This window comes from Rhinolophus ferrumequinum, chromosome 10 (assembly GCF_004115265.2).
Source record: "Rhinolophus ferrumequinum isolate MPI-CBG mRhiFer1 chromosome 10, mRhiFer1_v1.p, whole genome shotgun sequence".
Classification (NCBI taxonomy): domain Eukaryota; kingdom Metazoa; phylum Chordata; class Mammalia; order Chiroptera; family Rhinolophidae; genus Rhinolophus; species Rhinolophus ferrumequinum.
The window spans coordinates 60078321-60094281 of record NC_046293.1 but is presented as its reverse complement, the minus strand read 5'-3'; the positions used below and the strand labels follow the sequence as shown (position 1 = coordinate 60094281).

General features: G+C 31.4%; 1 protein-coding gene across 4 annotated transcripts in view; it reads right to left on the bottom strand.

Moving 5' to 3' along the window:
* Nucleotides 1–15961, bottom strand: part of USP15 (ubiquitin specific peptidase 15) — a 113944-nt gene that overhangs the window by 45578 nt on the left and 52405 nt on the right. For 3 of the 4 annotated variants that reach the window (XM_033116953.1, XM_033116957.1, XM_033116956.1), the window contains exon 7: nucleotides 1725–1811. The exons of the other annotated variant lie outside the window; for it this stretch is intronic. In XM_033116953.1, coding sequence (XP_032972844.1) covers nucleotides 1725–1811 — 87 coding nt within the window. The remainder of the gene's footprint in view (nucleotides 1–1724; nucleotides 1812–15961) is intronic. 4 annotated transcript variants of the gene reach the window in all.

Sequence of the window (15961 nt, the reverse complement as noted above, 5' to 3'; positions counted from 1 at the left end):
AGAAAGATATTCATCACTTAATTTTTCCCAATGAGATTGAGGTGGGGGAAAATGGAGTTTTTTATCGTTGTAATTTACATCTCTCTAGTTGGTAGTAAATTTGAACACTTAAAATGTTTATATATTTTAATTCTTTTATTTTTATTACCCAGGTACATCATTTGCCCATTTTTCTAATTGTCTTAGAAAATTTCTCACTGATTTTTATGAACTTGATACATTAAAAAATTTTACCCTTAATTTGTTATTTGTAGCCAGTATTTTTTCCATTTATTTGCCTTTTAATTTTTATGTATCTGACAATTAAAAAGTAATTTAAAGTTTTAAAGAGAAATTCTCAGTATTTCCCAACATTTCCTGGATAACCCGCCCCATTCTCCATCAGTCTAGAATGGTTTCTGATCACACTAAACTCTTTCTTTATACGTAACGTTCCATTTCTTGGCTGTCTTTTCTAGTCCATTGACTTGTAGATATATTCCTGGATCAGTATTATGTGGTTTGAATTCTTATTTCTTTATAATGTTGTCAGTTTAGAGGATTAATCCTTTCTCATTATTTTTCCTTTCGAAAGTACTTAGCTATTGTTATATATTTATAATCTAGATGTATGTTAAAATAATTTTCAATTCTTTCAATTCTAAAATAATTGTCAATTCTCCCCAAATATGAATTTTAAGGAAAAACTAATTAAATCTGAGTATTCTATTAATGGTGTTATTTTAAAGATTTCACAAATAGCGTTAGTCTTTTTAATTTACTCTTTGGGATTATCAGATGCCATTTATGAACTGGACAAGTAGAGTAAATATTTAACTACATACATACTATTAATCTAATACATAAACCACAATGTGTATGTCCAAGAAATAAAAAGGATAATCATCTATGGATTGAAGTTCTTCCCATATTTTGACTTTTCCCATAAAAAGCTTTCTTTTTATCCTTTTCTGTAAAAAACAAAACAAAAAAAAGAACATGCCAAATTTCAAGGTAATACAGCCATGTCAGAAATTCTGCTGAAGCCCAAGTGATTTTCAACTTTTTTTCTTTCAGCAATAAAGCACACACACACTTTTGCTTTTATAAATTCCAAGATTCTGAATATTAGTCATGATGGGGCAATTGTTTCTCTGAACTTTATAAAGAAAAAATGTCTGCCTTTTTAACAAATGCAAAAATTTGTGTATGCTTTCCAGATAAGACTCACTGATAATGACACTTTAAAAATACTATGTATTGTAAGTGATTACGTATCTAGTTCTAAAATGACATCTGAAATTTGTACTCTTTCTAAAAAACTGAATTCTAACAGATTTTTACATATGTTTCAATAATTAGTGTTTAGAATGTAAAATTCTGAAAGTGTTTTATTTCACTTTTAGTAAATTATTGTAGTGTATGTACCGGGGGTGCCAAAAAATGTATACACAGGACTGTATTCATCTTTTGTTATCGGTATATATTGAGTATTACAATTTTAATAGTATTTTCCTTTCTTAAAATGTGTATACATTTTTGGCACCCTCTGTATTAAATCGAGAAATTTACAACTGTGCTTTGTTTCCTCTGACGCTACTCCTAGAAGAACTGATCAGTAGTTTAAAAGAAAATCAATTTTAATGCATTAAGGCTTTTATCCTAAATTTTAGATACAAGAGATTTTTTTGTAACCACAATAGGGCGATCAATTAAACAAAGAGTTTTTAAGATTCAGTGCTTACTTTCTGTTGTTGATGTTGTTATAATTATTTGATAGAGATGAAGGAGAGATCTTTGGTAAAGTTGAAAAATTGGATGCACCTGGGGACCTTTAAAAATATGAAAATGTTAAATTAGATAAAAAAGGCTGAATTTTGAAATTAATTATGAAATAAAGAAAAGAACCAACAGATGACAATGTATGTAGTAAATGAATGCTGGAAAAGATTTATGAGCAAAATCACGATATACCCTTTGGTTTTCAATTTCCAGTGCATTCTTTTCTATAAAAAATAATGGTACAAAGGGAACTATTTTCAAAAGAAATTTATGAAATTAAATATATAACTTGATATTATTCGTATAAATCTAACCCCAAAACACCCATTTCTGAGTTCAGATAAGCATTATGAATATTTTACAATAAGTAATTTCCTTAAATCAATGGAATTAAAATATTCATTTTTAAGGGAGCATGTTAAAAAAAATCCACTTTGTGTCTCGGTAGGTACCACGGCATTCTGATTATGTACAACATCGACACAAAGATCAAAGGATTTACCAAGTCTTTAAAATGTAAGGCAATAGGGATAGAACAGCGTAAGAGAATTCCAAACACAATCCCAAGAAGTAATTTTTGGCCAGTTATCTCTATAAAAACAGAAAAGACATAAATTTGACTATATGTTACATACCTCACTAATTCAGAATCTTTTTGGAGAAATCTCAATTATTAGCTTTTAATCAACTAATATGCTTTAAAGGCATAACTTATAATCAACAAATCCATTATAAAGTACTTAAGGATCTGAATGATCTCATTTCCATCTTTGTTTTGTAAACAATTTTAATTTACTAGGCAACATCTAGGCCATGATCTATAATAAGATGACTTCTAGTCTAGTATCTCAGTCATAAATTCTAAATTAGTGAGGCCCAAAGTGATTAGTTTTTAAAAATTGCTTTATTTCCTCTACTCAGGTGCTAATGAACAATGAAATGGTCAATGGGCAGGAAAATATAATCTACAAAATCAGCTTTTAGTAATTTGGATTTCACATACATACTTGCAATGTATTATGCAGACTAAATGGGTAAAAAAATTTCTTATATATGAAAATTTTTATTAACTTGTCAAGAGTTATATATTACAAAATCTTGGTAAATATTTTCTTTTCATTTATTTAAAGGAGGTTATTTTTGTTGATTCAGCCTTTATATAGGTAAATTACATTAAGTGAGGCTAGTTAGGTGCCCTTCTGGCAGAAGACCCTTACAAGATTTTATTTTACTATATCAAGCTCAAAACACAAAGTACAATCAAACAAATTTTAATATAAAACAAGGTAGAGAACCTCTATGAAAGGTAATTTTATAATCTTAATATTTTGAAGTACTTGTTTTAAAATATTAGTAGAAATATAGAAGTGTCTTGGCATTTTTTCCTTCGCATTAAGAATGTTAACATGGAAAAACACTAAATTTATTAGACATTGAGGTATAATGAATTAAGGAGGTTAATTCTTCAAAATGTGATCCAGCTGACTATAGTTTAATTCAATTCATTACAACTTTTCAAAAACACAGGTATAAACCAAAATATTCCATGGAATTGTAGTTATAGTAAAATTAATGGAAATAAAGATATATTACTTCATCCAATGAAGTGGCTGAGGCACATATGTTTTTCCTTTTTCTGCCCATCTGTAGCCTTTTTACTATTCATTAGCAACTCTATCCAAGGACAGTATTAGAAGTTTCTATGAAATTCATTACAACACTTAATCATTGATGTAATGAGTACTACATGCCTCACCCTTAGTAAGTACTAGGAATACCAAGACCACACAGTTCCTGACCTCAAACAGCTTACAAACTAATGGGAGAAAATTATACATAAGCAAAATCATTCTAAAACAGTGTAAATCCTATACAAATTTTAAAATTATAACAAAAGATAAAATTTTGTGGGTAACGTGATTTTAAAATGATGTGCATAGTTGGAGGGGTAGGTGGGAACTCAAAGTTAGAGTATTCCAGGTGGAAAGAGCACATGCAAATGTATGAAACTAGAGACTATGATGTGTTTAGGGAATTAAATTAAGCTTGTCTGAAAGATAGAAAGTATGTGGTGATAGGAACAGAAGTTAGTAAGGTAGGTATGATAACAAGGGCTTTTCATATTTTCTGAAGGAATTTGGATTTTATCCAATTGTGCCAGGGTATGTTGAAAGATTTTAATAGGGTATCAACATAATTGGATTTCTATTCTAGAAAGGCAACTCTTGAGGAAGAGAAAGAGATTGGAGACTGGAAGATCATTTAGGAGACTATAAAAATACCAAAGGTGAGAATTACTAAAGGCTAGGGTTAAGAGAGTGGAGTAGTCAGGGCAACATATTTTGAATGTTTAGGAAGAGGTTCTCAAAGTATAGTCCATGAAACCTTACAGGGCTCCAAGATCTTTCAGGGTACCCATCTATGAGTTCAAAACTTTTCATTACACCATGGTGTTATTTTAATGTGATTTGATCTGTTTCACTGGTTGGATATTTGCACTGACAGTGCAAAAACAAAGGTGGGTAAAACTGCTGACATGTTAGCATGAATTAAGGCAGTAACACCATATACTAGAGTTGTTGTATTCTTCACTGCATCCCCCTGCGGCCTCCTGCACTCCAACTCCCACACCCTCCCCCTGCGCTCTGCTGCTCCTGCCAGGGCGGTAGGAAATAGTTTCACTTAAGAATACCTATGCTGCAAAAAATAAATATTATTGATTTTATTAAATCATTACCTTTAATTAAATGTTAATATTGTGTAACAAATTAGGAAGCCTGCCTAAAGTACATCTGCTACATACTGAAGTAAAATGGTTGTCTGAGGAAAAAGACTTGCATGATTTGAATTTTAAGCTGAATAAGCCATTCTTTTCACTCTTTTACATAAAAAGTTATCTGGCAGACATTTTATTAAAAAATACATGAAGGCAGTCTGTTACTTCAAGGAAAACAACTTAAAGTATTTGTTGCCAATGATGAAATTCAAGTGTTCAAGCAAAATAAATAGAACTCGGGACAACTTGACTTTGCCACCATGAGCTAGACAGCTTCCCACTACTTAGACTTGTCTCATAAGATTGGTGATGTTTTAACAAATGTAATTAACAAGATATTGTATCATGAAGTATGTCAACATAAGAAATACCTGCATAACTCAGTATTTTTTACACATGGTAGATTTTAATGTAATAGTAGAAAAAGTTCATTGACATGATTTGAGATTCCACATTGCAATTAACCTTTCATCACTAAACCACTACTGGTCCAGTTCTCATGGCGTATCAATTATCTGAAAAAACTTCTCCCTGTTCCAAACACATACTTGTGCAAAGCTGAATGTACCTCAACCCAAAGGCAATATATCACAATAAACTGAATGCAGAAGCACATACGAGAATTTAGCTGTGTTCTATTTTAAAAAATTGCAAAAATGCAGAACAATTCTATTCTTCTCAATAAATTTATTTTGTTTCAGAAGTTATTTTTTACCAAAATATTATTGTGTCAAAACATAATGATTTAGTATTGCTATTTATAAATAAATATTTAAAAACTCATTTTTAATTTCTAAAATATAGGTATCAATAGATATAACCCACATGACAGTTCTTTGGGTCCTTAGTAATTTTTAAGAATGTAAGGGGGTATGAGATCAAAACATCTGAAAACTTCAGGTTTAGGAGGTAAAATCTGTAAGACTTGCTGACTAATGAAATGAAAGAAATGAGGTTAAGGAAGAACTCAAGATGACCTTCAGACGGTACCTGAAATAAGAAATACAGGATATAGACACAGTTTAGGTTGAAGAGATGGGAGAAAGGGAGGTAAGAAGATTTTGAGTTCAGTCTGACATGGTGAATCCCACATGACATTTAGGAAAACTCTGCAAAGCTCCAGGCTAGAAATATAGAAAAGCATAGCTGTGTCAGTTTGATCTCAGGTACAGGATTAGCATAGACTCCATCCGCTGATTTTGAGAGCCTATGATGGTATGAAAGGAGAGGTCCTCAGGTGGAAATCTGTGGACTATCAGTGCATCTAAGTGTGAGCAGAGCTGTTGTATATAGTCAGTGAAGCTGTATTCTGCACAATGCCAAGGACGGCTTTTTACATAGATTACAATGCGAACAACACCCCTAAAAGCTGTGTAGTACACAACCAGCACAACCAAACATGGCAGCCCTGGAGAGAAAGAGAGCCAGACAGCCAGAAAATTGGTCAAAGAGGTGAAAACAGTCCTTGAAAAACTATGGTATAATGGATTCAAATTAAGAGGAATTCTTTAGGAGATAGTTACCAAAAAAGAAGTATTAAAGAGAAGTCAAATAAAGTAGGTTAAAAAGAGTCAAGTAAGGACTTTGTTAAATTCTGAATGGGTGGTAAGGAATAGTATTACCTTTTTAAAGAAATTGGTTGCCAAAAGAAGAAAAATTAACGAGTGGTATTTGGAGGAAGTTTATGGCTTTTTGCTTTTGTTTTTAAAGAGGGGGGTGATTTGTTTATATTTATAGACTGTGGGGAAGATGATACTGAAAAAGAAACAAAAGAATGAAATAGTGTTATTTGAGTGCCTACTATATTGTGGTGTATGCTAGGCATTTGTTATGAAGGAAAAGAGGAGATAATGAAATGAAAAGCAAGGTCTAGAAACCACCAGGATAAACAACATTGGTGGAGAGATTGTCCTTAAATAGCATGGATTTCAGAGAGAGAAGGATGGATGTGGTCCATAGGTAAATTTAAAGTATGATAACACTACACTTTTTAAATACTGTTACAGATATTATTGATGAATGTTAACAGTTAGATCACTTATCTATTCTGATTCCAACTTCTGACCTAGATTACACATAGCCCAATCTAGCTAACATTTGTGGAGTTAAATTAGGGGTTGACTTCTCAGTCTGTGGAGTATAACCTGAGAGTCCTTTAGCTCTCTTCCTTTGATGTAACTTGGAAATTACACTGTTCATTAGCAACTCTGCTCTAGCGGCTTTCTAAAGAGAGAAAAACATTTAGAATCTTATATATAGACTAGATACTAAGCCACAGATTAGATACGAAATTCAAGTAACCTAGTGGTAAACTAATTTTTGCTAGTTTGGGCTAGGTGTAATATAAGGCAGAGATTCATCTCTTAAACAAGACAGAAAAAAGGTAAAAATATCAATTTAGCTGAAATAATTTCATGAAGAGAGAAAATTAAACTTTATCCCTGAAAATCGAATGCAGTATTTGAATTTCCCTATTGCCAATGTTTCAACTAAAAGCATGCAATTCAAGACTAAATTGAACTTCTTGCTTCAACACAGCTTATTCGTGGTCAATTAACTGGATATTTAACATACAAGGAAATCTAATACCATATTGAGCAACCAAAATATAGAGAAATCTGAAAGTTTACATAGCAAAACAGTGGTAAACACACAATGTAATATATTGATGATGAGTTATAGAAACGTACACTTGAAACCTATATAATTTTACTAACCAATGCCACCCCAATAAGTTTAATAAATATAAAAAATATTACAAAGCAAAAATTATCTTAAGAAAAATTGGACCAACCGTAAACTTTCCCTATTTCTAACAATCATCCTAAAATAAGTTCTTAGAGAAAAAGAAAAATTTACATCTTTTGAAAATTTAAACACTTTTACTGTTGTGAGATACAGACTAGTTCATTTCAACAAGCATTTGCTATGTATGTATGCCTCCTCTATGTCAGGCAGGGTGCTAAGTAGTTAAAGATAAACAAAAGAGAGTTGAAGAGAATTTATATACAAATTGTTTCTCATAACTTTATTTTTGTTTCTTATTTTGACTATTATTTGTGGTATTTATAACATAAAACATTCCACTTTTAAAAAATGAAATTACAGTAACTTTTCTCAGCCATTATGAATCTTAGCATCAAATTTGTAAATTTTTATGTTTAACTCTTATTACAGAAATTGACAAACATACATAAGACCTCATGTACCCAACATCAGTCACTCAGCTTCAAAAATTATTAGCATTCTGCCACTCTTGTTTTACCTATAATCTCCTCAGCCTCCTTCCCCCATATTTTTGCTGGACTACTTTGAAGCAAATCCTAGATATCCATAATTCCACCCGTAAATATTACAGTATGCATCCCTAGTAGGTAAGAGATCTTTTTTTGATACCACTGTTGGTCCCAATCTAGTACTCAGTTCATGTTCAATTTTAATCTCAACTGACTCAAAATTTTTCTCCCCCAGTTTGATTAGTTTGAATCAGGATCCCCCAAAAAGTCCATATATTTGCAGATTAATAACTTTAAAAGCCCTTACTGTTCCTATCAACTAACTTCTCCTCTGGCATCATCTTACTATGATGTTAACATTTAACATTTTCAATGTTAAACTGAGGTACCTCCAAGTACAGAATCATGGGGAGTGTGTTTATGTGTAAACACAAGCATTTCCAAAAAGGATTTGGAGTTTGGACTAAAAAAACCCAGAAAAAAGCAGCGTATTGCTAAATAGCAGTATATAGAATTTCATTCTAACATTATGATGCCTTTGTGTTTCAGTGACAAGTACCCAGGAAAGATTGTATATATTTATACAAACAAAAAGATTTATATGTAAAGCACTTTCTCTCCCTCTCCAGGAATCCTGCCTTTCCAACCAAGTACCACCTTAGTTATAGTATTTCTTCTTTTAGTATATATCATGATGAATGTTCTACATCAGTTGTTCCATTCTCTGACTAACGTATCCATCCCCTCTTTCCCTACAATTTATTTCTTATTCCCATCATGCTGTCTCCACTTACACTGAATCTCTTCTGTTCTCTCTCCAATTGCTGCAACATTAGCATTGCTGACCATTCCCTTTCTTCTAGAAGCTCCTATTCTCTTACCCTCTATGACAAAATGGGATTCAAGTTTTCCATTTGATCTTTTTGTTTTACACTATTACTTAGGGACATAGTATATGGTTCTAGTTAGTATATTACTTAGTCTATAGTTCTTTACATTTTTTGATTAGATAATTCATATATGCTTATATTTCTCACCTCTAGGAATATAACTCCATATCTGCAGTTCTCATTATTCTCCAAACGTTGGTTCCCTCTCTTTAACTGCATGCTAGGCAGTTCTGTTTGGCTGTACCATTACCTCAAACTTTACAGTCTCAGAAAAAGTCATAATATGTCTTTTTCTTGATGAGAACAATAAGAACAAGATAAAGTGATATAAAGCATGGAAAAAAATTTATAAAAATTCAAAATGCCTTTAAAAATGACAACAAATTATGGATTTTGGAATATTACCCTAGATTAATGACTCATCATTTCCATTTCAAACTGAAGAAGTGTTATTAATTTAAAATATATGAATGTGATTGAATGACAAGGAAATAAGACTCTGAGCCATCCTCTCAATTTCCACAAACCAAAATCTCTCAATTCCCTACCTCCAGTACTTCAACAAGGTTAAAACTGGTAACAAATTTGTATACTTTCATAGAAACTTTAAGAGTGCATTTTCTTTGAACTATACCTCTTTTAGTACCAAACTGTCATAACTACATCTACTAATGTTTCAAATCAGCAGAGACTATCATGCTTATAAATACTTTAAAAGCCTCAATATAACTTCTGTTAAAATGAAAACAATGTGTGGATAAGTTTCCTAATATGTATTTCAGTAATTTGCAATCAAATAGGTCTATCAACCATTTATAAATCTATATAGTTAATCTTGCAATAATATATGAAAATTAGACTTAATTACTCTCCAAAATATTCTAAAGAAGTATATGGTAAGTTTTTCTACCGGCATTGAAACAGGTACAATATTGAAACAGATCGTATAAACAAAACAAAAATAAAATATTGCAGTCACCTAGATGTTTATTATTTATCCTAACCACAAGTAGTACGCAATGGTTTTATTTATAAAGTACTCCCTCTCTCCAAGTAGAGTAGTCAGGGACAGAGTGCTGTAAAAATACTAATATGGCACTAGATTAAGTTTATACTTAGTGTTTCAGTCACCAATTAGGAATTCTTTTAATCAGAACAACACAGATGGCAGAGGGACAACATATGAGTAAGAACTACTGGCTTAGTTTTCCATTTGGTTTTTTCAGCTTCTCATGCCTTATCTGGTTGATTTTGGTTTCTTCTATGGTTGTTTTTTAGCCCATGAAAACTGCCTCTTCAAAATCATTGATGACCCTTAACTTTTTTCACCAGATACTTAAAGTCTTTTGCCAATATTTTTGAGCAATTAATGAAAATGTCTAAATTAAGTCAACTTCTCATGCTACTCTCACAAGAGGAATTTTTATTTATTTCAGAAAAACAGCAAAATTTGGAACTTTTTATTTCTACAATGTTAATAATCTCAAAGGCATTCTTTGAAATAACTATACCTAAAATAAAGCCATACAGAGAAAAAAATAATAGCACAATTTAGTTAAAATTTAATAAAGCTCAGTTAGAAGCTATAGCTAAGGAATAAGGAAATTTTCTGGAAAGTTAAGGGATCATCAATCTATTGATTAGGTTTTTCCTCTCTTTAGGGATCTCCAGGCTTCTACAAGTATTGTCCTTCAAAATTATTTTTTAGAAATACAAGAGTGACCTAGTCACATATGTCCAACTGAACAGACTACTCCACTTGATACCAACATCTTTGGAAAATAAATGGTTACATTTAACAGAATAGAAAAATTTAGGAGTTAAAACTTTTCTAAGGTATCATTAGAAAAGAGAGTTTTTGAGAACTTGTAGATACTTAAAAACTAGATTATAAATGAAAAGTTCTAAAAAAAACCAAGCACTTGAGTAGTTTTAAAATATAACATACATACAAAAATTTCAAATTAAATGTTGATATCTAGCAGAAAAATCCAGATAGAAAACTTTTGAGTATTTTTTTAGGTAAGTTTTTAGATTTCTAATATAGATTTTGGGTTGTTTTAGGGTACATACATTTTTATGACTACAGGACTACATGTTATAAACAAAATTATATTTTACCCTTAACGTTTTGTTTTAATACTTAGTATTTCTTCTCAATCAAGTAGTTCAAAAATTTATTTTTCAGCAGAGGATATATGGTCTCAGTTCTGAATCCAAATGGGCCCCGTACAACTTTAGGACTTCAGAGCACTTAGTTCCTCTGTTTTCAGTGGTATAGAAAAGTCAGGCAATTAAAAGACTAACATGCTTTCTCTTACTGAACATATGCCTACTGTATAGTGTATTCTGACATTTTCTTGTTCATAAGCAAAACCTATAATGCAGATTCCTGGGCCCATCACCAAGATTTTTATTATGCTGGTCTTTGGTGAGGACCCAGGAAGCTGCTGCTGATGGTGGTTCACATAGTACGTATGTATCAACGAACACTGCCTACACAATTTCTCAAGTGTGAACCTTAGACTGTACCAACAGCATTAGAATCATCTGTGAGATTATAAGAAATGCAAATTCATGAGCTCCACCCAGATATACTGAATCAGAAATTCCTGGGATAGGTCTAGGAAACCATGTTTTAACAAACTCAACAGGTGATTCTTTTATCACCATATTAAATGTAGCTTTTAATGATTTTTCCTTGACTTTTGATGCTCTGTGTAGAAACTGTTATGTGCTAAGCAGTATGAGCAGCCAACAGATCCCAGGTTATTGGAACTAGCATCTCCATGTCATGTGGAGGAGAAGGGGTTGGTCTCCTGACAGATATGATGGCAATTTTGAGCACATAAAACAGGCTATTCTATATCTTAATATCTTGAAGTTTCTTTCTTGAGGGCCTAAAATTACATGCCTTCTGCTGGAGTTGAATCTAAGTTAATGTGTGCTCTTAATGTAACTTCAATGAATACACAGAATTCATTGTTGTTGTTTTTAAAGCTGGCATTCATCCAGAAAAAAAAATCCGCATCCTTACTTCAATTATATACATGTAAATAAAAGCAAGTGACAATTTCTAAAACTTATTTTTCTTTTCCAATCTGTACTCCTATTTTCCTCCACTATAAGTGCTTTCTCTATGTTCTTAAATATTTTTATATACTACGTTGTTTTAAATTTACATAAATGGCACTGAATTAAAATCTCATTTTGTTTTTACTTTTTCTCTCAACTGTATATTTTAAAGATTATCCAGTTTTAAAGATCTCCTCATTGTTACTTCTACTTGCTGCACTGGTATTCACAGTATACCACCATTCATTTTCTTATTCACTCTATCTACATTGATAGAGATTTAGCTAAACTGCCTCCAAGTCTGCACTACCACTTCCACAAGCAATTCAGCTACCTTCAGGGACCTGTGTAAAAATTCCACTGAGTGCTGGATCAGAGGGATTAAGCATTCCCGAATTAATTAAACACTAACTAGAGAATGGTGCTACTAGTTTACACTCCCACCACTGTTTATGAGACTTCTCTTACATATACCCTCCAAACATTTCATATTGGCAATCTTTTAAATTTGTGTCATTCTCATGGCTGTTAGGTTTTACCTCATGCTTTGCTTTAATTTTTCTGGTTACTAGTGAGTTTGTATATACCCTCATCTACCTGTTAGCACTTGGGATTCCCTTTATTTAAACTGCCTATTCATATCTTTTGTTTATTTTTTAAAAGCTTTTTTGTTTCTGTACATTTATAGCAGTTCTTTAAACAATGTAGGTATTATTCCCTTGTAGGTTTTAGATTTTCCAAAACTGACATCTGACTTTTAATTTTGTGTACCTTTAACAGAAATACTTAATTTTGATGTAATCAAATCCTTTAATTTTTCACATTATGTTCGATGATCTCTAAGACATAGATGTTCTCCAAAATTTCTTATTAGCTTTAAAGCTTTACATTCTTACTTGGGTATACTCCTGGACTCTGTCTATATACATAATATATAAAGTACTGATTCTGCTTTCTTTTTCTCCAGTTCTAACAAAATCTAAGCAGCTATCTGCTTTAAGCAACCTGTTTCTCATTGACTAGTTGGTAAACTTATCAAGTTCACATATATACATAAGTTTTTCTGAGCTCACTAGTTTATTCCAGTCTATGTGCCTTTCTTTGCTAGCATCATACTGTTTTTATTACTATAGCTTTGTAGTATCTCTCACTATCTAGTAGGTCCAGTGCTTCTTGCTTCTTTGTCAAAATTGACTTAGCAAATCCTGGATCTTTATTACTATGTCTTAATTTTAGAATGAGTTTGTGAAGTTTCTAAAAAAAAATTAAAAAGAAATAGAATAGAATTTTGAATAGGAGGCACTGACATGACAGATTTAGAGAAAGAGGCATTACTAGGTTAAGGCATATAGTACATGATAAATCTTCAGACATATAGCACAGGTTTTCGAAAGTAATCTGTTCCGGAAGACCGTTCCAGTTCTGAAATGTTCGAAAACCGAGGCACGGTTTCCCCATATTAATCCATTCCAGACCTTTAAAATCAATCCCTAAAACTGCAAATTTAGCATTAATTTTATTATCTAATGATACCATAGATCCAAAAAATTTACGGTGCTCGTAAACCGAAATGTTCGTCAACGGAGACGTTAGAAAACCGAGGTATCACTGTAGATGGTAATTTTTTGTCTTTTAATAAAGTTAGAGTTTTTTTCTATGAAGGTTTGATGCATTCCTAATTAGGTTAATTTTTGTTATGCTATTTCCTAAGTATGTTACTAATGGTAATTAAGAAGGGTCAGGAATCTTTGGCTCACAAGCCACACGATTTTGTAAAAACAGTTTTACTGGAACACAGCCACAACCACTTGTTGACATAATGTCTATGACTGCTTTCAAGCTATATCAGCAGAGTTGTAGTTGAATCAGAGGCCATATGGCCCACAAAGCTGAAAATATTTATTATCTGGTCCTTTATAAAAAAGATTGCTGACCTGTGTATAGAAAACACATATTAATTTTAATTAAAAATTAATTTTAATTTTTTTAATTTAAAAAATTAACCTTGTATTAGAGAATCTTGCAAAATTTTCTCAGTTCTAGTAGTCTGCTGATTGTTTTTGGATTTTATGTAGATGACTGTATCCTATGCAAATAGTGAATTTTATTTCCTTTGTTTAACTTGCAATCTTACTTGTTTTGTGTTCAAAATTACTCAAATATGTTTACTACAGAGATCAGGTATATAGACTATCAAGTTAGAAGAACTTCCTTTTATTCTTAGTTTTCTAAAAGTCTTTTCATATACAGATGCTAATTTTAAGAAAACAATTTTTTTGTATTCTAATAAAATGTCATTTGGCAATTTATACATATTGTTGTATGGTATTTCTCACATTTTATAGTGAATGGATACTTAGCTTTTTATGCTTTAATATTTAGGTTCTCTATTAAACTGGTTGATTCAGTGAAGAATGGGACTCTTAATTGTACTTCTCTGAAACCCTAGTGTAGTACCTTCATGAACCATATAATATTTATTGCATGTGTATAGTGTGTGACCTATTACATAAGAAATTGTGTTTTCTCTTATAGAAGCAAGTACTACAATTATTTAAGTAAATAAAAATGGTATTGTGCTAGCAGACAGCCTAGATAACAAAATGAAATATATAACTATTTTTATCAGGTGAAACCAACAATTTAAAATAGACAAGATCTCTCAATATTTGAACTCATGGTACTTTTATAGTAACTCATAAGGAATTTTGTGATTTCAAAATTATTTAAAGCTATTAACAAGTGCATTAAAATCTAAAGATAAGCTAGAAAAAAACAATAATAGTTCTGATCAAAAGACTAAATGTGAATATTCACAAAGAAATTATTCCTAAAAATTTCATCAATCAAATGTACATAATTCTATCATGTGCTCTTACAATCTTCTTATATTAAGTTCTACCCTAATATAATTGTATTATATCCAATTAAGTAGAGTAAGAATAGAATTAATGTACTTAGGCATGTTCTCATGAAATTTAAATGAAAAAACTTCACACAAGATATAAAAGATAGCCATTCATTAAATGTGCATTTTAGTTTTGAAGAAAATTAAATACCAGGCCATTCTCTTTTATTTGCTAGGTTAGCAATTACAAAATTATTACTGATTTAAGAATTATTATTTTAAGCATTTCAAAATATAGATCCGCAATTTCTTATTTAGAAAATTTGAAATTTCAAAAGCCTTGAAAACTTAAAACTTTTTTTCACATTTCATTTGAGAGCAAGCTAACGTGAACTGATATGAGGCTACTTATAGTCCTTATTTATCCTATTTAGTGCAAATATTTGCTGAATATTAATGTGTTTGATTATGACAGTCCCCCTGGACACTACTGAAATATAATAGGTGGCATATGTACTTATATTACTTCTCAAAGGTTTGAAAAGTATGAATATTGAAATACAACTAGCCCTAAGTGTTTTTGATAATGGATCGTGGATCTGGTAATTCTAAAATCGTTAAAAATATTTTTCCCCATTTCGTATGTTGCCTTTTCACTATGCTGATTGTTTCTTTTACTGTGCAAAATTTTTTTAGTTTGATGTAATCCCATTTGTCTATTATTGCTTTTGTTGCTTGTACTTTTGCTGTTATAGTCCAGAAATCACCACCTACTAGTATGTCATGAAGCTTTCCCCCTAAGATTTCTTTTAGAAGTTTTATAGATTCGGGTTGTATTTTTAAATCTTTAAGCCAAATATCTGATAACGAATTAATAGCCAGAATATATAAGGAACTCCTACAATTCAATAGCAAAAAAACCCAAAAAAACTAGATTAAAAAATGGGCCTATGAACTTGAATAGACATTTCTCCAAAGAGCAAATGGTCAACAGGTATATGAAAAGATGCTCAACATCAGTAATAACTGGGGAAATGCAAATCAAAACCATGAGATACCATCTCACACCTGCTAGGATGGCAATTATCAAAAGAACAAAATATAACACGTGCTAGCAAGAATGTGGAAAAATTGGAACCCTTGTATACTGTTGGTGAAAATATAAAATAATGCAGCCGCTGCAGAAACAGTATGAAGGTTCCTAAAAAATTAAAACTAGAACTACTATATGATCCAGAAATCTCTCCTACATCCAAAGGAACCAAAATCAGTTTTCTTGAAGAGATATCTGCACTCTCATGTTCACTGCAGTACAATTCACAATAGCCAAGATATGGAAACAACCTAAATGTCCAACAAAGAATGAATGAATGAA